The sequence below is a fragment of the Theobroma cacao genome, chromosome 4, assembly GCF_000208745.1.
Source record: "Theobroma cacao cultivar B97-61/B2 chromosome 4, Criollo_cocoa_genome_V2, whole genome shotgun sequence".
NCBI lineage: Eukaryota > Viridiplantae > Streptophyta > Magnoliopsida > Malvales > Malvaceae > Theobroma > Theobroma cacao.
This window is the reverse complement of record NC_030853.1, coordinates 30,920,660-30,946,765: the sequence shown is the minus strand read 5'-3', so window position 1 is coordinate 30,946,765 and position 26,106 is coordinate 30,920,660. Positions and strand designations below refer to the sequence as shown.

General features: G+C 35.2%; 9 protein-coding genes across 9 annotated transcripts; 7 read left to right on the top strand and 2 right to left on the bottom strand.

The window, feature by feature from the left end:
• On the top strand, positions 3,082-3,893 carry LOC18603580 (major allergen Pru ar 1). Its single transcript, XM_007035638.2, has 2 exons — positions 3,082-3,351; positions 3,442-3,893. Exons 1-2 carry the CDS (start codon positions 3,168-3,170, stop codon positions 3,738-3,740), a joined length of 483 nt encoding a protein of 160 aa, XP_007035700.2. The 5' UTR covers positions 3,082-3,167; the 3' UTR covers positions 3,741-3,893.
• LOC18603578 (major allergen Pru ar 1) lies at positions 5,459-6,296 on the bottom strand. The gene is made up of 2 exons (XM_018119409.1): positions 6,025-6,296; positions 5,459-5,934 (listed from the first exon to the last, which is right to left on the bottom strand). The coding sequence occupies exons 1-2, from the start codon at positions 6,206-6,208 to the stop codon at positions 5,636-5,638; spliced, it is 483 nt and encodes a 160-aa protein (XP_017974898.1). The 5' UTR covers positions 6,209-6,296; the 3' UTR covers positions 5,459-5,635.
• On the top strand, positions 7,364-8,260 carry LOC18603577 (major allergen Pru ar 1). The gene is made up of 2 exons (XM_007035635.2): positions 7,364-7,654; positions 7,761-8,260. Exons 1-2 carry the CDS (start codon positions 7,471-7,473, stop codon positions 8,057-8,059), a joined length of 483 nt encoding a protein of 160 aa, XP_007035697.1. The 5' UTR covers positions 7,364-7,470; the 3' UTR covers positions 8,060-8,260.
• On the bottom strand, positions 9,572-10,377 carry LOC18603576 (major allergen Pru ar 1). Its single transcript, XM_007035633.2, has 2 exons — positions 10,117-10,377; positions 9,572-10,023 (listed from the first exon to the last, which is right to left on the bottom strand). The coding sequence occupies exons 1-2, from the start codon at positions 10,298-10,300 to the stop codon at positions 9,725-9,727; spliced, it is 483 nt and encodes a 160-aa protein (XP_007035695.2). The 5' UTR covers positions 10,301-10,377; the 3' UTR covers positions 9,572-9,724.
• Positions 13,156-14,013, top strand: LOC108661749 (major allergen Pru ar 1-like). Its single transcript, XM_018119412.1, has 2 exons — positions 13,156-13,478; positions 13,592-14,013. Exons 1-2 carry the CDS (start codon positions 13,295-13,297, stop codon positions 13,885-13,887), a joined length of 480 nt encoding a protein of 159 aa, XP_017974901.1. The 5' UTR covers positions 13,156-13,294; the 3' UTR covers positions 13,888-14,013.
• Positions 14,720-15,622, top strand: LOC18603574 (major allergen Pru ar 1). Its single transcript, XM_007035631.2, has 2 exons — positions 14,720-15,010; positions 15,117-15,622. The coding sequence occupies exons 1-2, from the start codon at positions 14,827-14,829 to the stop codon at positions 15,413-15,415; spliced, it is 483 nt and encodes a 160-aa protein (XP_007035693.2). The 5' UTR covers positions 14,720-14,826; the 3' UTR covers positions 15,416-15,622.
• On the top strand, positions 19,816-20,420 carry LOC108661748 (major allergen Pru ar 1-like). Its single transcript, XM_018119411.1, has 2 exons — positions 19,816-20,011; positions 20,125-20,420. Exons 1-2 carry the CDS (start codon positions 19,828-19,830, stop codon positions 20,418-20,420), a joined length of 480 nt encoding a protein of 159 aa, XP_017974900.1. The 5' UTR covers positions 19,816-19,827.
• Positions 22,146-22,829, top strand: LOC18603573 (major allergen Pru av 1). The gene is made up of 2 exons (XM_007035630.2): positions 22,146-22,413; positions 22,505-22,829. The coding sequence occupies exons 1-2, from the start codon at positions 22,230-22,232 to the stop codon at positions 22,798-22,800; spliced, it is 480 nt and encodes a 159-aa protein (XP_007035692.1). The 5' UTR covers positions 22,146-22,229; the 3' UTR covers positions 22,801-22,829.
• LOC18603572 (major allergen Pru ar 1) lies at positions 24,512-25,494 on the top strand. Its single transcript, XM_007035629.2, has 2 exons — positions 24,512-24,858; positions 24,940-25,494. Exons 1-2 carry the CDS (start codon positions 24,675-24,677, stop codon positions 25,230-25,232), a joined length of 477 nt encoding a protein of 158 aa, XP_007035691.1. The 5' UTR covers positions 24,512-24,674; the 3' UTR covers positions 25,233-25,494.

Below are 26,106 nucleotides of genomic sequence, written 5' to 3'. Positions count from 1 at the left end.
ACTCCGTGGGACAAGGGGAAACTTTTTTCATTGCAAGTATTCCTTTACATATAATTGGTAAGATTTAAGGCAAAGTATTACCTTGATGATGCATGAATGTCAATAGCATGAAGAAATAGGAACCTTGAGAAAATTAGATTGACAGTTCATATCACAGTCCAAACAGAGAATTTTCTAGCCATATATATCTGTACTTCATGAGAATGGTCAAATATTAAGACTTTGGTTATAGTTACTATACTAATGACAATTTTTACTAATGATGCATGGCCAAAAAGGTTCAGAAAGATTTAACCCAGGCAGTGAAATTTCATCACTAGATTTTTCTAGTGAAACAACAAAAACAAACCCATTTGGCAAAGATGGCTTTGAAGTGAGTAGATAAGGACCCAGATTGGGTTTTTATAGTTGCTAGAAAATGTTAAGCGAGTTAAATGAAAGAAGTTGGCCTCTGAGTTCGGTGAGTTTGCTTCCATGAATGGCCAGTAATTCTTCGACAAAAGTTGAGTCGAAGGAAGAAAGCGAAGCGGTTTCCTCATTTGCTACAGTTTTTAATAGCTGGAAATATTGTTGTATTAACTTCTTTAGGTTAACGTAGCTAGTTGGTTAGATTCGGCGATGTGTAACATTTTCTTTTTGGAATGTTGAGGTCAACTGCCACTTTGCTTTTGCATTAATATGTTGCAATATATGGTTGGATGTCTCTTTCGATATGTCTTAATTACCATGATCAAACAATCGACATTCATAGAATCTAGGATCATCTATACATAACTGCCACGAATCTCACAAGCATGATCAGTGATGGTGGTTATGAGGTCTCAAGACATTAATCTATGGGACAATGCTTTTATGAACAACATTACTTGAACCGATCCAACTTTAACTGGACCAATCCGAATTTAGTTGAACTACTGGAACGTTGTTAAAGCATCTTTCAGAACATGTTGAATCAGTACTGGAATGGCGTGGAACTCCATGTCTCAACTCACCATGTACTTGACACTGGCATCATCCTTACCTAAACATTACATTGATTCCTGTTCTTACAATTAGTTTTACTCGTTTCCGATTATCTTTTACCACTTACTAGGTTACTACACATTAACTATCTTGTAATTGAAACCTTAAACTGATCTGCAACTTTGAATCGGTAATTTTTACAAACAATGTGAAATAAAGACGGGGTGGTTTAAGGGTATAGCTTTTTTTTCCCCGTCTCTGGCTCTGTTGATTCACAACTGAGAACTGAGCCAGGCATATAAGTCTTCAAATGAACATTGTCAGTTCACATTTTTTTATGCTTGCAGTTGCAGCTGACTATTATCAAGAACGAGAAGCCATGGTATTAACTTCATATCAATATTTTGAGTTTCAAAAAAAAAATATTCATATCAATTTGGATCTGTTATGTTTTAAAAAGGGTCTTATTGCACGTAGCAAGGGAATCATTTTTCCACTGTTTCCATTGGTGTTTCAGCAACTGAGTAGATTTTCATGTTAACCAATAAACATTTCCCCTCTCAAAATGATCTTTTCTTTACTATTCTTGGATAAAATGCAGTCCGATGTCAAAAACACGTGTAATATACCATAACTATGAGGACACAAACATGTCATTCAAGAGGATTACGGAAATTAAAAGGAGAGAAAAGAACATAATCCGATCTACATTTTATTTAATACAGGAGTAACTCAAGCACTGCCATTAATAGAAGAAAACCCTCACACTGACACTACTCTCACATTAAACCACATGGAAAAAGAAGAAATCCTTAAAACTACACCTCCCAAGATACAAGAAAACAAGTATAAAACTATAAATCAGGGAGGCATGCAACTGTATATCAAATCAAACCAATCGTATATATGGGTACAAACTTTATTCAATGCTGAATGTGAAATGAACAAACTCATGGGCTAGAGGGTGCAGGAGGTGGGGGCAAGAAAGGAATAGAGGGAATCGTGGTTGGGATTGTGGGGATTGAAGGCATGCTTGGCAATGGGGGCAGAGTCACCTTTGGGGCAGAAGGCAAGTTTGGCAAGCTAGGAAGTGGAGGCAGTGTTCCACGATTTGGGAAAGATCGTTGGGTAGTTGGCAAGTTTGGAAGTGTGGGCTGTGGCAGATTGGGGATAGAAGGGAATGATGGCATTGCTGTTCCAGGCAGAGTTGGCAATTGCTGAAGCTTTCGAGCTGCTAGGCTAACCTCGATGTTCGAAAATGACAATGCAATGAAGAAAGCCAAAAGGAAACATTTTAAAGAGGCCATTTTGCTACAAGCAAAGTTCAAGACCTTACAAGAATTGAAACAGGTGGGCTGTATGTGGTAAGACAATAATGTTTAGTTGAGTTTAACTGAGTATTGAATGGGGAAAACAGGGGGCTAGTCTTGAGGTATATATAGGAAGAGCAGCATGAACTGTTAATTAAGAAAATCTTGAAGTACACCTTATTTTTTTTTCTTTTTTAAATTTGTTCTCCTAGTTAGTTCACCTTCTCACCATTTTCATTGACAAATAGAACATTTGTGGTTTGACTGCTTTTTGTGGTTGGCTATAATAGTTAAATAACTACACATTATAATAAGTAATTTAATCGAATTAGGATATCAAACTTCTACTTGATCTAATTGGTGGGTAATCTAATCTCAGTTCAAAACCATTTCAGAAGCCACAATGACAGCCATTCGTGTCCAGTAATCTTTGCAGGATCAGGATTAATAATTTATGTAAATACTAGTTGGCTGCAGCTGCTTTCCAGGAGAAGTTACCCATTGTTGGAAACCAGCTATAGCCTGTAAGGACAAAATCATCACGTTTCATGGACTGTGTTAGTCCTACGTTAGCTTGTTGCCCTTGAACCAGTTAATCATAAATCATCCGAGATATTCCTAGTATTTTTCATTGAGAAAAATACAGGCTACTGTTCCTGGCTTTATCATTACTTTCTTCTGACCAATTGATTGAGATTGTTTAGTAAGAGATGGGTGGCCATATGTTCTTCTAGATTTGAGAAAAATATGATTCATTTCTTTCATACATGGAAAATTTTGCATAGCTTTATTTGTATAAGTACCACCTCCATTTCTCGTATTTGTCACACGACTCAAAGAGAAAACTCCTTTAAACAATTAATTCTCTTATCTCTTTCTTCTACTAACTCGATCATGGGTGTTTTCACTTATGAAATGAAGGTTGCCACGGTGATCCCTCCCGCAAGGATGTTCCAGGCCTTCGTCCTTGATTCGGACAACCTCATTCCCAAGATCCTGCCACAAGCTATTAAGAGTGTTGAAACCCTGGAAGGAGATGGAGGGGCTGGAACTGCCAAGCAAGTGAACTTTGGCGAAGGCTAGTTTCACAATATTTCTCGATTTTTCTCTTTAAACATTTCGATAGTGCAAATGTTTTACAAGTGATTTTTGTTTTCAATTTTTACAGGCAGTCAGTTCAAGACAGTGAAGAACAGGATTGATGGGATTGACAAAGAGAAATTCACGTACAGCTACACCGTCATCGAGGGTGATGCCCTGATGAACACACTCGAGAAAATCTGTAATGAGATCAAATTCCAGGCGTCACCTGAGGGCGGATCCATCTGCAAGAGCAGCAGCACTTACTATACCATCGGTGACATTGAGATCAAGGATGAGGAAATCAAGTCTGGCAAGGAAAAGGCCTCGGGAATGTTCAAGGCTGTGGAAGCTCACCTCTTGGCAAATCCTGATACCTACAATTAGGCCAAACTTTAATTAATTTATGCCTGTAATGTCATATTGAAATTGATGTGTGTTTGTCTTATTTTCCTTTTGAATGAGAGTGGTCTTTGTAATTTCTTTTGCCTTGTCGCCTTCGGCTGGGCTAATAAGAGCTTTCAAGCCAATGAATTAATGAATTGTCTTGGTTTTCAATACAAATATATAAACAAAAAAAAGAGCATTTTACGACCATTCAATTTATTATTTAATTTAATTAAATGAGAATATATATAAAAGAATAAAAATATATAATACTACATACTAGCAGAGATTGAAAGAGATAGTTCAATTGCAAAATCCAACTTTAATTTTATTATTGATAAACTTATTATATTAAATAATTAAAATATTTGACATTTTGTTTTAGTTTTTGAGATTTACGTTATGTGGTAAATGCCGTTAAACATCACAGAAATTGAAAAGAAAAAATGAAAAAGTAAGAATGAGCAATGAAAAAAACAGTAAGGACTCAAGTCTTTGGGGTCCCAACTTGGATGGGTTGGAGGTTAAAGAAATCAACTGATGGAAATGCTAAACGTAAATCACCATAAATATATTCTTTTATGAACTCGGGATGGAAACTTGAAAATCATGTAAAATAATAAAAAAGGGTAGTTAGCCAATTGATTTTTTTTTTTTGAATAGCTTAGTCAATTGAATTAAATTAAAACATAAAAAATATTAATTTTTTAATGATTAAACTCTACTTAAATTTTTAGTGATGTTAACTTTTTTTTACATGACAACTTGTAATTTTTTTTCAATTAACATCTTGATAATAGATTACATAGTTAATTTTGCTCAGTTTTAGAAAAAAAATCCAAAAGTTATTTATTAAGAAAAAAAATCACAAGGTGCTAGATAAAGGTTGGGAAAAATAGATTCCTCGTTGTAGAACAAAATCAAAACTAATGACATTATTATTATTTATGAAAATTTTGAATACATGTAAAGATATAATCTAAATAAAAATATCAAAAAGATTTTACACCATCCCATCAAACTGTTCTTTTTCTTTTGTTGTGATTAGATAAGAGAGTCTCCCAAGCTTGACGAACGATCTTGAAAGCATCCTCAGTCGCGATTGAATTATGCTTGTCAGGATGGATCAAGAGCGCCACTTCTTTATAATGTTTCTTAATCGTAGCCGCATCAACAGAAGAACAATCTTCGATAAAGAGAATTGAATATAGGACTTCAGTATCATCTACCTTCATCTTCTGGCAAAGGCTTAGCATCGAATCAAACTTATGAACAAGATAGGCTATAATGTATTTTTGAACCATTCGTAAATCAGGGTCCAAATCAAGTGCTGCGAATCCTTATTGGATGGCCTTGTTGATATTTCCCAACTTAAAGTATTCTTCTGCAACTGCTTTGGTATTTTCAGCAGCGATTTGTGTGAGTTGAGGTTGACAAAGGTCTTGAAGACGAAAATCAGCCATGATAGTATAATTTTTTCTAAAAAAGTAAAAAATTGAGATTTAAGAATGATTGAAATTTTGGTAAGTTATAAAAAGGGTATTTATATTGATTGGAACTTAGCTTGAAAAGAAAGCTAATTCTTTTGAGTTATAAGATGAATCAAACTCAGCTTCAAAATCAAGCTAACTTTTGTTTAGTTTGAAAAAAAGGGATAGAATCGGGATTTGAGTTAGTGATAATTTAATTGGAAAAAAAAGAGAGGGAAAGGTTATTTATTTGTATTGAAAACCAAGACAATTCATTAATTACTTAGCTTGAAAGCTCTTATTAGCCCAGCCAAAGGCGACAAGGCAAAAGAAATTACAAAGACCGCTCTCATTCAAAAGGAAAATAAGACAAACACACATCAATTTCAATATGACATTACGGGCATAAATTAATTAGAGTTTGGCCTAATTGTAGGCATCAGGATTTGCCAAGAGGTGAGCTTCCACAGCCTTGAACATTCCCAAGGCCTTTTCCTTGCCAGACTTGATTTCCTCATCCTTGATCTCAATGTCACCGATGGTATAGTAAGTGCTGCTGCTCTTGCAGATGGATCCGCCCTCAGGTGACGCCTGGAATTTGATCTCATTACAGATTTTCTCGAGTGTGCTCATCAGGGCATCACCCTCGATCACGGTGTAGCTGTACGTGAATTTCTCTTTGTCAATCCCATCAATCCTGTTCTTCACTGTCTTGAACTGGCTGCCTGTAAAAATTGAAAACGAAAATCACTTGTAAAACATTTGTACTATCGAAATGTTCAGGGAGAAAAATCGAGAAATATTGTGAAACTAGCCTTCGCCAAAGTTCACTTGCTTGACAGTTCCAGCCCCTCCATCTCCTTCCAGGGTTTCAACACTCTTAATAGCTTGTGGCAGGATCTTGGGAATGAGGTTGTCCGAATCAAGGACGAAGGCCTGGAACATCCTTGCGGGAGGGATCACCGTGGCAACCTCCATTTCATAAGTGAAAACACCCATGATCGAGTTAGTAGAAGAAAGAGATAAGAGAATTAATTGTTTAAAGGAGTTTTCTCTTTAAGTCGTGTGACAAATACGAGAAATGGAGGTGGTGTTTATACAAATAAAGCTATGCAAAATTTTCCATGTATGAAAGAAATGAATCATATTTTTCTCAAATCTAGAAGAACATATGGCCGCCCATCTCTTACTAAACAATCTCAATCAATTGGTCAGAAGAACGTAATGATTAAGTCAAGAACAGTAGCCTGAATTTTTTCAATGAAAAATACTAGGAATATCTCGGATGATCTATGATTAACTAGTTCAAGGGCAACAAGTTAACGTACGACTGACGCAGTCCGTGAAACATGATGTTACGTTAATATTTGCTGTCAGGATATGTATTTGTTCAGAGTTGATTACAAAAAATGGGTTTGATTTCTAATGAGCAGAAAAAGTTTTTCTTGTTCCCCTGAGAAAAATTTAGTGATGAAAATTTCACTGCCTGGGTTAAATTAATCTTTCTGAACCTTTTTGACCATGCATCATTAGAAAAGATGGTCATTTTTATAGTAATTAATTCCAAAGTCTTAATATTTGACCATTCTCATGAAGTGCAGATATGGCTAGAAATGATCTGTTTATACAGCGAGATGGACTGTCAATCTAATTTTCTCAAGGTTTCTATTTCTTCATGCTATTGACATTCATGCATCATCAAGGTAATCCTTTGCCATATATCTTACCGATTATATGTAAAGGAATACTTGCATTGCCATAAATCTTATGATAATGAACTAGTAAACCAAGTTACCATTTTTCTTCGCTCTTAATTATATTGAAATTCTGCAGCCTGTTTTGATCCCAAATGGCCCCATGGGCACCATTTTGGTCAAATGTAATTGTTTCATGATCCTATATACCTTTTCTCTTCTAGATGTCTAAACCACTTAATATCAAGCCAATATATGGCAGAGGTCGGTACCACATTTAAAATGATCAATTGGAGATTTACTATAATAATTATTCTTCTCATGCAGGGTGCTTTCTTTGACTAGTGCAAATTCTTTGAAAAGTAGCAACTGTTTCCTATTCATAATTGGATTTTTTTTCCCACTAAAAATTGAAGAAATTGAATTGTTAAGCTTCAATGCTCAGTCTATAAATATCATCTTAGTTCTCACTTCTTCCCACACCTCAATCACTCAGTTAATCCTCCCCTTTTCTCTCTCTGTTTCTCTTCCTTGAGTTGAACATTTCCAAACTCTTAGCTTAGCATCATGGGTGTTGTCACTTATGAGATGGAGGTTGCTACCTCAATCCCCCCAGCCAAGATGTTCAAGGCCTTTGTTCTTGATTCTGACAATCTTATCCCTAAGGTTGTGCCACAGGCAATCAAGAGCTCTGAGCTCCTTGAAGGAGATGGTGGGCCGGGAAGTATCAAGAAGATTACTTTTGGTGAAGGTTAGTTTGCATCATAACTACTTCAGTTTTCATTTCTTGTCACTACTTCAAAGTAAATTATTCAAAATAATAAATGCTTTATTGATTTGGTTGGCAACAAATGCAGGCAGCCAATTCAAGTATGTGAAGCACAAGGTTGAAGGAATAGACAAAGAGAATTTCTCATACAGTTACAGTGTGATCGAAGGTGATGCTTTGATGAATACACTTGAGAAGATCAGTTACGAGACCAAGTTTGTTGCAGGCCCAGATGGAGGATCAGTTTGCAAGAGCACCAGCAAGTATTATACCATTGGTGACATTGAGATCAAGGAAGAGCAAATTAAGGCAGGGAAAGAAAGGGCCTTGGGAATGTACAAGGCTGTTGAAGCTTACCTCTTGGCAAATCCTGATGCCTACAACTAAATTTCCTTTCAGCTCCTGCTTGCTGTTCTTCATGTCATCAGTTTTTAATGATGTGATTTAATTTTTATATTCCCTTGGTTGGTTAAATAAGATTGGTCCCTGACTGTGATCATTTGTATTTCATTATAATTTAAAGAGTTTGAGTTGTATAATCTTTGATATATGAAACAACAAACATGTCAATGTTTTACTTGCAAAAAATGTTGGTTAACCTGCAATATTGGCATTCGTTTTATTTTGTATGTTGAAAAATCACATAATTTTCATAGGAGGATTGATGACCACAAATCCCAAGTCTCTGCTGCTTTTATTTAACACAAAGGCATTGTCATTATGCTCAATTTATAGAAGATATGCATTGACTTGCGGGGGTAGTTGTGCCACTTAACATTAAAAAATTAGGGGTTATTTGCTAACATTATTAATATAAAGAATAAAGAAAAAAAAAAAGGAAAAATATAGAAAAAAGAAAAGGATAATTAACAAGCGTTTCAGGGCAAAAGAAGAAATTGGAAGGGCTTCTCTTCTTTTTCGAATGTTTGTGGGAGAGAGGAAAAGGAAAAAGGGTGGGGTTCGAGGTTTCAATCTTGGAGCGCTGGTACGTTTGGGGTGGGTGAGCGGGTTTCGTGCGGTTGAGTTCTCTCCTTTTTGTTCTTCGTGCAGTCTGCTTGTGATTGATCACTCCTCTGGTTTTTGAGAGTGGAGAGGCTGGTCCCGTTTTGAACAGTTGCTGTTGGATTCGGGGGAGAGGGGGGAGAGTGAGAGATTGAATTGCCCTTCTGATTTTAAGACTTTTCCTATGGTTTTTATGGAATGATCTGGTTGATGGAAGAGATGAGAGAGCCTTTTTTTTTTTTTTTGTTTTTTTGGTCTATGGCCTTTATAGGGTCATTGAGGAGAGTAGGTTAGGACACTCATGGTGCATGGTCTTCATGTCCGTGCTCCTGAGATTGTTTATCTTAGTACTTGTTTATTAGGAAGTTCTCTTGCGTCTTGTCCAAAAACAGGGGCTTGTCGAGAGATCTGCTTCTCATAGGCTTTTTCTTGTGAATTCCTTTGTAGGATCCTTTGTTTTTGGTTGACCTTGTTAGGATCCCGTACTGATTTTGCTTGCTGCCTTTGTTTGATGTCCAGTGTCACTTCTGCAATTGTAAAGTAAATTTAACACAAACGTTATTTGTTAATTAAATTAAAGACTTGTTATGACATTATCGATGATGGAAGAATAAAATTTATTTTTTTAAAAGAAATATTTTTAATATAACAATACTTCAGCATAAGTTGAATTCTTTATATTTTTTGTACCCTAAAATTGACTCATTTAATAATAATTAATGTGAAATTGTTGAAAAGCAATGCCTGAATCTGTGGGTTTTTTCTCTAAACACCAAAAGTCACACCGGTCAACATTTATAGACCGTTGAAGGTTGAGACCCGAAGATGTCACTGTTTATTCTTTGCATGGTGAAAATGAAAAAGAAAACCATATATATATATATATATATCATCAAATATTGTAAAAGCGTTATAACCAAATTTAATATTAATTCCTGATGAACATTGCAAGATATCACACTGAGAAGCCCTTATTAGGCACCTATGCCCCCATGGAAAACCATGCTAAACATAGGACAATCATTCAACCATATTCAAACACAATGCAGCCTAATTGTAGGCATCAGGGTTTGCCAAGAGGTAAGCTTCGATTGCTTTGAACATCCCCGATGCCTTCTCTTTTCCAGCCTTTATTTCCTCCTCCTTGATATTGATGTCACCAATGGTGTAGTAACTGCTGCTGCTCTTGCACACAGACCCTCCATCAGATGCTGCCTCGAATTTGATCTCGTTGGAGATTTTTTCCAGTGTGTCCATCAGAGCATCACCCTCGATCACAGTGAAGCAGCAGGTGAAATTTTCTTGGTCAATCACATCGATCCTCTGCTTCGTGTATTTGAACTGGCTGCCTGCAGGAAATACACACCAAAAACTTGTTTCAACAATGTTAATTCTGTTCTTAATAAAAAAAAAATTTGTTGGGAAAGGAAATGTGAACTAGCCTTCGCCAAAGTTAACTTGCTTGATGGTTCCAGCCCCTCCATCTCCCTCAAGGGTAACAACACTCTTGATAGCCAGTGGCAAAATTTTTGGGATGAGGTTGTCAGAGTCAAGAACAAATGCCTTGAACATCTTGGCCGGTGGGATTGTTGTGGCAACCTCCATTTCATAAGTCACAACACCCATGGTGATGTAGAAGCTTGCAAATGATAGCAGAACTGGGAATGAAAAGGAGTGAGGAATTGATTGTTTATGAGTTCCTGAGCTGTGGAGATGTAAGAGCTAAATGCGGTATTTATAGATGATGAGGATCCAGGTCAGCCTGTGTGAAAGAGCTGAATTGTTTTTCTATTCTTTTTTAAGATGGACATAGCCATGCATTTCTAACCAAAGACTTTCAATGAAGTTAAAGGAAACTTCTAACGTAAGAGAAAAAAAAAAGCATCGGCCCTACAGTGCTACAGAGGGTTGATCCGGGGGCCTCCTCATTGTTTGGGATAAGTCCTTTTTTTCACAGAATACTGTTACCATTCGTAACAGGTTTCTCACTAACTTTAGCGTTGGTGTTGATAAAGAGCCTATAAGACGAGACGTGGAGCGTTGCTGTCTATCGGTGCCTTCCTTCCAGGTGTACGCTATGTATTTAGTATTACGTTTTATGTGCAGCTCTGCCTTCGTGTACGTGGAATGTATTCCTTGATGCTCCTTTTCTTTCTGCATATTAATGTTATAGCTTTTAATTTGATCCAAGTAATTAATCAAATCTGAAGTTCCTTGCTATGATATTCTCTCTGCATACATGTAAGCATTTTTCAATAAATCTCTCAAGCAAGTATGTAGCAGAGCTCGGCACCACATTTAAAATGATTAATTGGAGATTTACTATGATAATTATTCTTCTCATGCAGGGTGCTTTCTTTGACTAGTGCAAATTCTTTGAAAAGTAGTAACTGTTTCGTGGTCACAACTGCATATTTTTTTCCAATTAAAAATTGAAGAAATCGAATTGTTAAGCTTCAGAGCTTACCTCTTGGCAAATCCTGATGCCTACAACTAGCTTGCCTTTCAGTTCCTTCTTGTTGTTCTTCATGTCATCAGTTTTTAATGGTGTGATCATCTGTATTTCATTATAATTAAAGAGTTTGGATTGTATTATCTTTGATATATGAAATGATAATCAAGGGTTACTGGAAAAAAGTTTAGGTTAATATGCAATTTACAAATTAAATTTGTTTTTCTTTGTAAATCTTTTGAGTTGAATTAAGAGCAATGGAATCCAAATCCCACCTCTTTCCAATACATTAACTTAAATGTTTGACAAATATTGATTTAGTTTTTTAAAATTTCCATATAAATTGATATGGGCAATGAGACTAATTAAGTCCTCCACTTTCTATGACAGAATGATTACTTTGTAGAAGTAGGCAAAGACTTAGTAAATAACCTTTCCCTCTTTTTTTTTATATCAAATCATCACTAACTTAAATCTCGATTTTATCCCTTCTTTTCAAATCAAACAAAATTTAGCTTGATTTTGAAGCTGAGTTGGTTGATTCATCCTATAACTCAAATAAATTAGCTTTATTTGAAGCCAAATTCCCATCAATATAAATACCATTTTTTATAGCTCACAAAAATCTCAATCATTCTTAAATATCAATTTTTTCATTTTTTTTGAAAAAATTGTATTATCATACTTGATTTTTATCTTCAAGGTCTCTGCCAATCTCAACTTATGCAAACCGCTGCGAAACATGCCAAAGCAGTTACAGAAAATACGAGAAATATCGGCAAGGCCATCCAACAAGGATTCGCAGCACTTGATTTGAACCCTGAGTTACGAATGGTCCAAAAATGCACTGCAGCTTATCTTGTTCACAAGTTTGATTTGATGCTATGCTTTTGCCAGAAGATGAAGATGGACGATACTGAAGTCCTATATTCGATTCTTTTTATCGAAGATTGTTTTTCTGTTGATGCTGGTACGATCAAAAAACATTATAAGGAAGTGGCACTCTTGGTTCATCCTGACAAGAATGATTCGATCGCGGCTGAGGGGGCTTTCAAGATCATCCGTAAAGCTTGGGAGACTCTCTTATTTGATCATAATAAAAGAAGAATAGCTTGATGGGATGAAGTTGACTCTTTTTTTTTTATTCAAATTATATCTTTACATGTACTCAAAACTTTTAAAAATAATAATATAGTTAGTTCTGATTTTGTTATGATTTTATTTTTTTAATATTCAATTTAGTTTGATTCCTCACTCCAATTTAACAATTAATCATAATTATGATTAAGAATGGATGACAACATCGGATAGGCCAAAGACATCTTTATTGCTTTTAGAGAATATTTACCAACTATTTCATTGAAACTATTAATTTGTTTAAAGTATAAAATTGCTGGTCTAACTCTTAATTACATACCAACAAGTAACAAAATTCAGGATCTTTATTCTTGAGATTTTGAAATCCTGTAAGTTATTCTTCCAAAAACACCAAACTATGGATTTAATAAAAACAATACATTTAAAACCAATAACGGGGATTTTTGACTAATGAAAGTAAACAAAACTAAGAATTTGGTACGATAAGAATATTACACAATCTGTCAGCAGTAAGAGGAGAGAAATATGCTGAAGAGCTGTCTTAAATTAAGAACATAGAAGCAGGTCTTATGAGATAATTATTACAATTTACCATAAAAACATACGTATGAGATAAGAATAACAACTCTCAAGTACCTACAAGTTCCTGGTAAGTCCAAGTACATGAACTCGAGGTCTTTTGTGCTTAAAATATTAGAGTTCTTTCCTTTTGTTCTTCTTCTGACATTGGCTGCTTTCAAGATCCATCAATTTGTTCTTTGTAGTAAGCTTGACTGCTGCATATTAAAGAATATGTAAGGTCAGTACACAAACCAGAATCAAATGGAGGTTTTAATAGGTGCTTTCTGGACTAGATTACGAATTTTCAATTGATAACTGATTACATTGTAAAACTGAAACCATTCAATAGCATATAAACAAATCACCCGGCTAGCTACATTCAGAAATGCTATCCTTCATGCTCAGTCTATAAATACTACAGCTTCAGGTTCACATCTCCACACCTCAACAATCAATTAATTCTCTTTTCACTCTTCCTTTGATCATTTCCCAGATCACTAGCAATCATCATGGGTGTTTTCACATACGAATCTGAGGTTGTTACTACAATCCCACCAGCCAAGATGTTTACGGCTTGTATCCTTGATGGTGACAAGCTCATTCCCAAGATTGTTCCCCAGGCTTTTAAGAGTGTTGAGTACATTGAAGGCAATGGTGAGCCTGGGAGCATCAAGAAAGTTACTTTTGGAGAAGGTTAGTTAATACATATGCAACTAAAATACTGCGAATAACATATTGAATTAGAAGTTAGAAGTGTTTCATTTGCCTCTAATAACCATACTCTATATTTGCCTTTCTACATGCAGGAAGCCAATTCAATTACATGGAGCAGAAGGTAGAAGCACTAGACAAAGAAAATTTCGTGTATAGTTACAGTGTGATCGAAGGCGATGCTTTGATGAACATGCTTGAGAAAATCACTTACGAGACCAAGTTAGAGCCCTCACCAGCTGGGGGATCCCTATGTAAGACTACTAGTAAGTATTACACCAAAGGTGACTTTGAGCTCAAGGAAGAGGGAGTCAAGGCAGGCAAAGAAAAGGCCTTGGGAATGTTCAAGGCTGTTGAAGCCTACCTCCTGGCAAATCCTGATGCCTACTAAAAATCCCAATATTGAGATAGCATCTACTTCAATGATCATACAAATGTGCTTGAGTAAGAGAGTTGCCTTTTCCTTTTTTACTACTTGTAAGCTTTTGCAGTTGTTGGTCCATGTGACCTTCAGATTGCTAATAAGAGTTCATGGTTTGTCGAGAATACCGGGAAGCTTGAACTGTAAATGTCAACTGCAATACTAAATAAAGGATCATGGTCAAAATTTACTAAAAGATTGTTGTGTGGTCAAGCCACCCGGTGTGAATGATTTGTCATTATCTTCACCTTTCATCTTTAGATAGTCCAAGTCTTTGTGCTTTTTTTTTTTTTCTCTTTTGGTGTTTCTTTTCTCACTTTGATAATGAACTAGTAAACCAAGTTACCGTCTTTCTTTGTTCTGATAACAAAATGGTCAAATGGAATTGTTTCATCATCCTTCCTTCTAGATGTCTAAACCGATTAATTAATATCATAAATTGTTTGTTTATTTGGTCACCGCAAGTGTGTGCAGAAAAAGTAATATTTGTTAAGCTTTTATTAATTATCCAAGTAATTAATCAAATCTGAAGCTTTCCTTGCTATGATATTCTCTCTGCATACATGTAAGCATTTTTTAATAAATATCAAGCAAATATATGGCAGAGGTCGGTACCACATTTAAAATGATCAATTGGAGATTTACTATAATAATTATTCTTCTCATGCAGGGTGCTTTCTTTGACTAGTGCAAATTCTTTGAAAGGTAGTAACTATTTCCTATTCATAATTGGACTTTTTTCCCACTAAAAATTGAAGAAATTGAATTGTTAAGCTTCAAAGCTCAGTCTATAAATATGATCTTAGTTCTCACTTCTTCCCACAGCTCAATCACTCAGTTAATTCTCCCCTTTTCTCTCTCTGTTTGTCTTCCTTGATTTGAACATTTCCAAACTCCTAGTTTGGCATCATGGGTGTTGTCACTTATGAAATGGAGGTTGCTACCTCAATCCCCCCAGCCAAGATGTTCAAGGCCTTTGTTCTTGATGCTGACAATCTTATCCCCAAGGTTGTGCCACAGGCAATCAAGAGCTCTGAGCTCCTTGAAGGAGATGGTGGGCCTGGAAGTATCAAGAAGATTACTTTTGGTGAAGGTTAGTTTGTATCATAACTACTTCAGTTTTCATTTCTTGCCACTACTTCAAAATAAATTATTCAAAATAACATATGCTTTATTGATTTGCATGGCAACAAATGCAGGAAGCCAATTCAAGTATGTGAAGCACAAGGTTGAAGGAATAGACAAAGAGAATTTCTCATACAGTTACAGTGTGATCGAAGGTGATGCTTTGATGAATACACTTGAGAAGATCAGTTACGAGACCAAATTTGTTGCAGGCCCAGATGGAGGCTCAGTTTGCAAGAGCACCAGCAAGTATTATACCATTGGTGACATTGAAATCAAGGAAGAGCAAATTAAGGCAGGGAAAGAAAGGGCCTTGGGAATGTACAAGGCTGTTGAAGCTTATCTCTTGGCAAATCCTGATGCCTACAACTAGGTTGCCTTTCAGCTCCAGCTTGCTGTTCTTCGTGTCATCAGTTTTTTAATGTTGTGATTTTTCATATTCCCTTGATTGGCTAAATAAGGTTGGTCCCTGAGTGTGATGATCTGTATTTCATTATAATTAAAGAGGTTGAGTTGTATCATCTTTGATATATGAAATGACAAACAAGTCAATGTTTTACTTGCAACAAAATTTGGTTAACCTGCAGTACTGGTATTCATTTTTGCAGTTTTTCTGAAAGATTTGGGTTAAGCAGCCAAAAACTTTGTATGTTGAAAAATCACATAATTTTCACAGCAAGATTGATGTCCACAGATCCCAAGTCTCTGCTTGCTTTTATTCAACACAAAGGCATTGCCATTATGTTCAATTTATAGAAGATATGTATTGACTTGTGGGGTAGTTGCTCCACTGAAGTTTTAAAAATTTGTTGAAACTATATAGAAAACTTAATAACAAATAATCCTTTTGCCCCCCACCAATTCAGAATGCAGGCGCTGTACCAATGTCATAAAAGTTAAGTTGTTAATGATGGGAACTTGGTTTACTAGTTCATTATAGTAAGTGAGAAAGGAAAGACCAAAAAGAAGAAAAGAAACTAATTATGCAGTCAAATGCTTAATAAGAAGACTTGGACTATCAAGAAAGCAAGTATCTTACGCAAGGAGGCAATTGCTGAGAAAAGTTCAATGTCAACACATACACAAATTAGCCAGATATTATAATTAGTATGCATTAATTTACATATATTTTTCAAACTCATACAGAGTTTATATGACTTTTTACGTTTTGTCTGTTCTCCCTTTTTGTTTTATGGGATGCTTGACTTTCATTCAAGAAAGGTATAGTTGTTGTCTTTGTTTATACTTGGTATTCATAGAAAGCACATCAGAGGATACAATTGCAAAATTGTGATGAAATTTTCAACTGAACTTGCTTGATTGGGGCAAAGAATAAGCTTCAAACTTCTTGAAATTGAAGATTTACAGTCTGAATTGCTTGACATTAATTCTTTGAGAGGTGAATTTCATCCATTTTGTAAAATGGTCTCCACTTTAGATGGAGTAAGCCTAATTAAGAAAGAGTGAAATCCTCTCCCCTGAGTAAACAAAAGATGATCAAAGCTCTGTTACTCAAAAATTCAGAGCTGAACCCTGCTATACAAAACCAAAAAGTCACCTGCACTAGCAGTCCAGAATTACCCACATGCTATCCCAGCAGCTCAAAACAAATTTACATACCAGACTTCCAGAAAAAGACACAAGAGCTGGTGACTCAACTGTACACAGTCAATCAGAGAGACAATCATATCAGACTCATACAGACAGAGCATAACCTTGACAATACAAAGGCCAGCCACACTTGAAACTTGTTAGAGGGTTCATTTCCGCAGGCCCTACATCCCAGCACAGCATTTCACTTCTTACCTCCCAGTCTTCCTTTGGAAGCTTTAGTCTCCATCTGTTTGCCCAGCACAATCTCAGAAAAACATCACTCAAAGACATTGATGAAGTCCGCCTGTCTGTGAACCCCCTCCTTCGCAAGGCTATCTGCAAGCTGTTTTTTTTTTCCTCTGAATATATGTTTCACCTCCCATTTTGCAATGCCTTTTCTTCAGCCTTTCTATATGAAGAATCCATTTTCAAGTCTCCATCGCGAGTTCATGAAAGAATTTATTTATGGTGATTCACGTTTAGCATTTCCATCAGTTGATTTCTTTGAACTCTAACCTGGTATTTTGTTTTCATCCAAGTTGGGACCCAAAAGACTTGAGTTCTTGCTGGTTTTTTCTACAGTCATTATTCCTTTTTCATCTTTTCCCCTCAATTTTTATGATGTTTGACAGCGTTTACCGCATCACCTAAGTCTCAAAAGTTAAAACAAAACATCAAATATTTCAATAATTTAATAATAATTTTAATGATAAAAAAATTAAAGTTAAATTTTGTGTAACTGTCTCTTTCAATCTCTTAATAAGTAATATTATATATCTTTATTTTTTTTTATTTCCATTCACATTCAATTAAATTAAATAATCACAAATCATTTTTTTTGTTTATATATTTGTATTGAAAAACAAGACAATTTCTCTAATGAATTAGCTGGAAAGCTCTTATTAGCCCAGCCAAAGGCGACTAGGCAAAAGAAATTACAAAGACCACTCTCTTTCAAAAGGAAATTAAGACAAACACACATCAATTTCCATATAACATTACAGGCATAAATTAATTAAAATTTGGCCTAATTGTAGGCATCAGGATTTGCCAAGAGGTGAGCTTCCACAGCCTTGAACATTCCCAAGGCCTTTTCCTTGCCAGTCTTGATTTCCTCGTCCTTGATCTCAATGTCCTTGATTTGGGTTAGTCTGCAATTTGCAAATTCTTCATAAAAGTCTGACAAAGATCGATATAGTTTTCTAAAATTTCCATATAACTTGGTATGGGCATAGTAACGTTATTTGTGCCACTAAGTTTCACTGGTGAAAGGTCACAATTCACAGATATTTGCTGCTTGTAACTGTCCAAGTATGCTATCATTGGGAGGATATATTTTCAGCGTGGCGATTGTCATCATTTATTTTCCTCCTTTTTTTTTAAATTTTTTTTATCAAATCATCTCTAACTCAAATCCCGATTCTATCCTTTCTTTTTAAACCAAAACAGTTAGTTTGATTTTGAAGCTGATTGGGTTGATTCGTCCTATAACTCAAAGAAATTAGCTTTCTTTTGAACCTAAGTTTCCATCAATATAAATACTTCTTTTATAACTCACAAAATTTTCAATCATTCTTAAATATCAGTTTTTTACTTTCTTTGAAGAAATTGTATTATCATGGCAGATTTTTATCTTCAAAGTCTCTGTCAATCTCAACTCATGCAAATCGCTACTGAAAATGCCAAAACAGCTGTAGAAAAATACTTTTAAGTTAGGAAATATCGACAAAGCTATCCAATAAGGGTTCGTAGCACTTGATTTGAACCCTGAGTTACATATCGTTCAGAAATACATTGCGGCCTATCTTGTTCACAAGTTTTATTCGATGCTAAATCTTTACCAGAAGATGAAGATAGATGATACTGAAATCCTATATTCAATTCTCTTTATCGAAAATTGTTCTTCTGTTGATCCAGCGACGGTTAAGAAACATTATAAAGAAGTGACACTATTAGTCCATCTTGACAAAAATGATTCGATCGCGACTGAGGGTGCTTTCAAGATCGTATGTCAAACTTGAGAGATTCTCTTATTTAATCACAACAAAAGAAGAAAAATTGCTTGATGAGATGAAGTCAATGTTCTTAATTTTTTTCATTTAAATTACATATGTACATGTACTTAATATTTTTATAAATAATAATATAGTTATTTTTTATTTTATTATGATTTTTTTTTAAAGATTCAATTTGATTTGATTTCTCACTCTAATTTTACGATTAATCATAATTACGATTAAAAATCGATGACGACAACAAATAGAGCAAAGACATCTTTATTGCTTTTAGAGAATATTTACCGACTATTTCATTGAAATTATTGATTTGTTTAAAATATAAAAGTGCTGGTCTGACTCTTAATTACATATCAAGAAGTAACAAAATTCAGGATACTGAATTTTGAGATTATGAAATCCAATAAGTTATTCTTTCAAAAAAACACCAAAATATGGATTTAATAAAAACAATACATGCATTTAAAACTAATAACGGGGATTTCTGACTAATGAAAGTAAACAAAACCAAGGATTTGGTAAGATAAGAATATTACACATCTGTCAGCAGTAAGAGGAGTGAAACATGATGAAAAACGGTCATAGATTTGTATGTTGAAAAATCACATAATTAAGAACCTGGGAGAAGGGCCTTTGGTTCGCCTGTAAAAGCTGCAAATTTAACTTCAAAACCTTTCATCAGTTAATTATTACAATTTACCATATAAACATACTTATGAGATAAGAATCACAACTCTCAAGTACCTACAAGTTCCTACTAGTCCAAGTACCTGAACTCGAGGTCTTTTGTGCTTAAAATATTAGAGTTCTTTCCTTCTATTCTTCTTCGGACATTGGCTGCTTTCAAGATCCATAAATTTGTTCTTTATAGTAAGCTTGACTGCTGCATTTTAAAGAATATGTAAGGTCAGTACACAAACCAGAATCAAATGGAGGTTTTATTAGGTGCTTTCTGGACTAGATTACAAATTTTCAATTGATAACTGATTACTTTGTAAAACTGAAACCATTCAATAACATATAAACAAATCACCCGGCTAGCTACATTCAGAAATGCTATCTTTCATGCTCAGTCTATAAATACTACAGCTTCAGGTTCACATCTCCACACCTCAACAATCAATCAATTCTCTTTTCACTCTTCCTTTGATCATTTCAAAGATCACTAGTAATCATCATGGGTGTTTTCACATACGAATCTGAGGTTGTTACTACAATCCCACCAGCCAAGATGTTTAAGGCTTGTATCCTTGATGGCGACAAGCTCATTCCCAAGATTGTTCCTCAGGCTTTTAAGAGTGTTGAGTTCATTGAAGGCAATGGTGAGCCTGGGAGCATCAAGAAAGTTACTTTTGGAGAAGGTTAGTTAATATATATGCAACTAAAATACCGTGAATAATATACTGAATTAGAAGTTAGAAGTGTTTCATTTGCCTCTAATAACCATACTCTATATTTGCCTTCCTACATGCAGGAAGCCAATTCAATTACATGAAGCAGAAGGTAGAAGCACTAGACAAGGAAAATTTTGTGTATAGTTACAGTGTGATCGAAGGTGATGCTTTGATGAACATGCTTGAGAAAGTCACTTACGAGACCAAGTTAGAGCCCTCACCAGCTGGGGGATCCCTATGTAAGACTACTAGTAAGTATTACACCATTGGTGACTTTGAGCTCAAGGAAGAGGGAATCAGGGCAGGCAAAGAAAAGGCTATGGGAATGTTCAAGGCAGTTGAAGCCTACCTCCTGGCAAATCCTGATGCCTACTAAAAGTCCCAATATTGAGATAGCATCTACTTGAATGATCATACAAATGTGCTTGAGTAAGAGAGTTGCTTTTTCCCTTTTTACTACTTTTGAGCTTTTGCAGTTGTTGGTCCATGTGACCTTCAGATTGCTAATAAGAGTTCATGGTTTGTCGAGAATACCGGGAAGCTTGAACTGTAAATGTCAACTGCAGTACTAAATAAAGTATCATAATCAAAATTTACTAAAAGATTGTTGTGTGGTCCAGCTATCCAGTGTGAATGATGAGTGCATTATCTTCACCTTTCAAGATTTACAAATTATTGAACATAAAACGTTCAAGTGGCAGAAGCAATGTGAAACTGTATATTTCTGACACAAATTCCTTAAGGCAACCTGTTTAAGCTTACATCCTGGCAAATCCTGATGCCTATTAAAAAGTTGCAATATTATCTCTTCAAGAAAGTCTTTTCTGTCTACCCATACTAGTAAAAATGGATGTCCATATTTTGGTCTGTTCTATCAGGGCAAGGGCAACTCTACCTTTTATGAGCTAATAAAACTTTGATGTTCTGTTCAGCAGGCCTAGATAAACTTGTAAAGTTATATCTGAATGGAACTAGAATCAATGGAGTGTAATTGCAAAACAAAGAACATTTGGATTAGTAATGCACCAGCATTTTACTTGCCAAATGATGTAAATTTTTAGAAACAAAGGCCAAATTTCCATTAGCCCTGTCTCCAAGACCTTGAGAAAATTAGACCTGTAAATTCATATCTTTTACCTCATTCCTGACCTAAAACAAAACAGTAATTGAAGCAAATCGTCTTTAGATTTCTTAACAATACGAATCCCATCGTTTTACTATCACCCAGTTGAAGTTTACTGAACAGATAATTATCAAGCCTACCTGTTTAAACTAAAATTTGAAGCTGCTGAGAAGCATGCATGAATCCTTAAATTGAAGAAACAGAAGTTTACTGATAGTTATTGGACTTAAGCAGGTGGCTTCGAACAATTTGTTTTCTCAAATTGGCTTGGGATGATAAAACATCAGTCCTGCAAGTTTAAGAATCTATTTAAAAAATTATTCCGTTTTTCTGACGGTCACTTGATCATATAGATCCTAACTGATAATGATATTTATGGCTTGGTTGATCAGTAGGGTCTCAAATTTTCATGCTTTGCTTATCTTGCCTAAGCATGAAACCATGTTGAACTTATCACACTACCATTGACCAAGATTCAAGATAGGCTGAGGATCCTAACGAGGAAAGAGGAAGGACTGAAATGATCTGGCCCTTTGCTGTCACATGTTTTATACCCAGGAAAATACTTACAAATAATTATCTAGAAATATGTTCTCAAACTGAATATTTCATGCATGATCATGGTTTAAACTTTTAAACCATGTTGGCAGACGTCTGCAGAAAGTAGCTGTTAGTTTCTAATAGTCCAAGCACTTGGATTCAAGGTTTTCCTGGCTTAAAATATTAGAGTTCTTTTCCTTTCAATCTTCTTCCCAAAACGCTGCACCCGTGATCCACAAATTTGTTCTTTTGTGGTTAGATTGAATATTATTGCATATTGAAGATGAGCAAGATAAGTACACAAACCAGAATCAATCATAAATTGGTTGCTCTCTCTGGCTAAAGTACAAACTTTCAGTGAAAATCTATTGATTACATTGTCAACAGCTAATCTTGAAGCCCACTCTATAAATACTACACTTTTAGATTCATATCTCCACACATAAGTAATCTCCTCTGCATAACAATCAATCAACTCCGTTTTCACTCTTCCTTTGATCATTCCCAAAATTCCAAGTAATCATGGGTGTTTTCACATACGAATCTGAGGTTGCTACTGCAATTCCACCAGCCAAGATGTTCAAAGCTTGTATCCTTGATGGTGACAATCTCATCCCCAAGATTGTTCCCCAGGCTTTTAAGAGTGTTGAGTACATTGAAGGCAGTGGTGAGCCTGGGAGCATCAAGAAGATTACCTTTGGAGAAGGTTAGTTAATTGATCATGCAACTAAATACTTTGAATCATATATGATTGTGTGGAAAACATTGTTACACTTCATTTGCATTCCCACATGCAGGAAGCCAATTCAATTACATGAAGGAGAAGGTTGAAGCATTAGACAAAGATAACTTTGTTTACATCTACAGTGTGATTGAAGGCGATGCTCTGATGAACACGCTTGAGAAAATCACTTATGAGACCAAGTTGGAGCAATCTCCAGCTGGGGGATCCATATGTAAGACCACCAGTAAATATTACACCATTGGTGACTTTGAGATCACTGAAGAGGGAATCAAGGCCGGCAAAGAAAAGGCCTTGGGAATTTTCAAGGTTGTTGAAGCTTACCTTCTGGCAAATCCTGATGCCTACTGAAAAATCCCAAACTTTTGAGACATAGCATCCACAATTCAATGATCATAATATAATGTGGGATGCATGCGTTTGTGCTCATGTTGTGTGGGGGAGTTTCTTTCTTTTATTTTCTTCTCCTTTTTCCCTTTTACTGTTAAAAATGTTGGTCCAAGAATGACCTTCAGTTTGCTAATAATAGGTCACAATAAAGGAGCATCAAAATATATTTAAGGAAAACTGTCATGCCATCAGGCCTATCTGTTGCGAATGAATTGGTGCATTATCTATTTATCTTCATCTTTCAAGATTTGCCAAATTATTGAGCTCCATATGATCAAGTGTCAGAAAGAAATGCAGCCAGAGTATATCTGCTAGAGATTCCTGTATTTCTTAGTCATCCAACTATACATACAGTAGGCAATACTTTCAAAGTCATGAAGAGCAGATGGTGAATTCCCAAACCTTCCTCAAAGTTTTTCACACTTGGTTTGGATAATTAATCAAACCAAATGAAACTCTGTTTAGTTGAAGGAGAATAGTTATTGTAGAAATTTGGGTCGTGTCAGATGAACTCGAAATCTCAAAATCAGGAAGTCAGAAGCTTTAAGAGTTAGCCAGTCAACTTTGGCAGGGGAGTCCCAATCATAAAAACATCTTTTTTCAAACATTGCTTGGGGCAATAAGTTAATTGTCCTGCTTGGAATAATTCTAGGCATCTAGCACGGGTTTTTTTAAGATAATTTGATGTGGAAAACAATGTCATTACACTGCCGAAATAAGAAAATGATCACCGTCTAAATTGTCAACAAAATATCATACTATAAGAGCAGAAGAATAATTAATTTGAATGGCCAAGTGGCCTGTGGCAGCCTTTCTTGAATACTCTTTAACACAATATTTTCTGTCTATGGAGGCAAAACCATATGAACACGCTATCTACTAGGTAAAACCTTCCTGTTTCTAAACTTTGATCCATATTTCCAAGTCATTTAACCATACTGAACTCCCATTTCTTGTTTCCTGTCAGTTTCTGTTTTACTAGTTCTGATTTAGCACTATCTTGAACAATTTCAAAGAGTTAATTTTCTGTTTTTTTAATGTTATTTTAATATGAAAGAAGATACCAAGTCGAATTAATAACATTAAGCAAAATAAGCTTGAGAATCCGGAACAATATGATGGCAATGGCAATGGTAACCTTTCTCTTACTGTAATTCTTATAGCTTAGCTGAAGGGTCCCAATGCTGCTTTATGCTGGTGCTGGGAGAACTATTCTGTAAATTGGTCTGTCATGACTTTTCCAGATGTCTCCTCTTTCCTTTGCTGCAAGGCAAAGTCCTTGTGAATCTACTAACAACAAAAATTGAAGACAATTTAATAATAAGAAATATTATCAGAATAAATTTCATTGATACTCGTATTTACCATGTACATATGTGACAGTGGACTCTCCCATAGCAGAAATAGATTTTGTAATGTTTAAATTTTTAAACAATGCCGGCAGGAAGCACAAAAGTTCAAAGGTTTCTCTCACTTCTGATATCGGAGTTTTTTCTTACTCATCTCCTCTCAAGATTAATTGCAGTCAAAGGTCAATAACTCCAGTTTGATATCGTATTCACGTGAGTACAAAGACAGAACCAATTTCTTACTTAAATAATTTGATTACCAAGTCATGATGGAACCAAATTATAAATAAAATATATGAAGAGATGATCACCTATAGGTTTTCGATCCACTAGGCTGCATTTGCAGAAGGTAAAACCTTCAAGCTGAGCCTATAAATAGCACACCTTGAGGTTCAAAGATCTGCACCCACAAATTAAATAATTCAGTTCTCTTCTTCCGTTCTTCCTTTTTGATCATTTCCAAGTAAATCGTTTTGGTTCATCATCATGGGTGTTTTCACTTATGAGTCTGAGATCGTTACAGCAATTCCCCCAGCCAAGATGTTTCAGGCTCTCGTCCTTGATGGTGACAAGCTCATCCCCAAGATTGTTCCCAAGGCCATCAAGAGTGTTGAAATCATCGAAGGAGATGGAGGGCCTGGCAGCATCAAGAAACTCACTTTCGGTGATGGTTAGTTCACATGAGACAACTGGTTAACATTACTTCATTAAAAGCCAAGTTATAAATACTAACCATTGCTGTTTATTGCAGGGAGCCAGTTCAAATATGTGAAGCACAAGGTAGAATCAGTTGACAAAGACAACTTCACATACTGCTACACTGTGATCGAAGGTGATGCACTGATGAACGCATTCGAGAAAATCAGTTACGAGACCAAGTTGGAGCCTTCTCCTGATGGGGGTTCCATCTGCAAGAGCACCAGCAAGTATTACACCATTGGTGACTTCGAGATCAAGGAAGAGGAAATCAAGTCAGGGAAAGAAAAGGCCTTGGGTCTGTTCAAGGCTATTGAAGCCTATCTCCTGGCAAATCCTGACGCCTAGAGAGAGTAAAACAAAACGAGATTGATCATATAAATTTGTGTAATGCATGTGTGCTTGTGAGAGATTTGATTTTTTTTTCCTTTTCTTCCACGCAAATGTTGGATTGGGAATAAGAGTTCACAGTTTGTGATTAGTAAGCAAGTTGTTTTGTACCCATTGATGCTCAAAGTCATCAATTGTACTGCTAAATAAAGGAGTTGTATATCCAGGAAATTATGTTGTGATGAAGGTATCAGTAAAGTTTGAGATATTCAAGTCATCCTATTTCTAAATCCAAAATTTCTATGGGATGAATAGAGTAAAGGGTTTTTAATTCCTATGAACTATCAATTAATCAAATATATAGTAGAATTGCCAAATCAATTGAATTTTATTTCAATCCAACAACAAAAAAATGGTGGTTGAGTCAAAGTTGAGATATTGATTGTTGATTGATCATTTTGTTTGAGAATTATACTTCAAATGTTAAGTGATCATGAGGATGTGAACATATATCTCTATATATATATAATATTAAAATTGTCAATTCATCATTTTAAATTTTAATAAAAATGGTATAAAAAATGTCTCAAAAAATATGCATATTAAAATTTAATATTAAAAATCATCATGTATAAATAAATAGTGAATTTTATGTTATCATAACTCGACTTTTACTCGAATTTATAACTGTTTTATTATTCGAGAATCCGATTATAAAATATCTTAAACCCTGTTTTTATTATCCTAGTTTATTCAAATGGCTTTTCCACCCTGTCTATTGTTTAAAAAAAAGGAAAAAAGAAAAATGAAAAGAAAAATAAAAACACCATTATAGAGTCCACTAAGCAAGACAAAAGAATCTTGAGATAGGGTATTTAAGTAAATTCACATT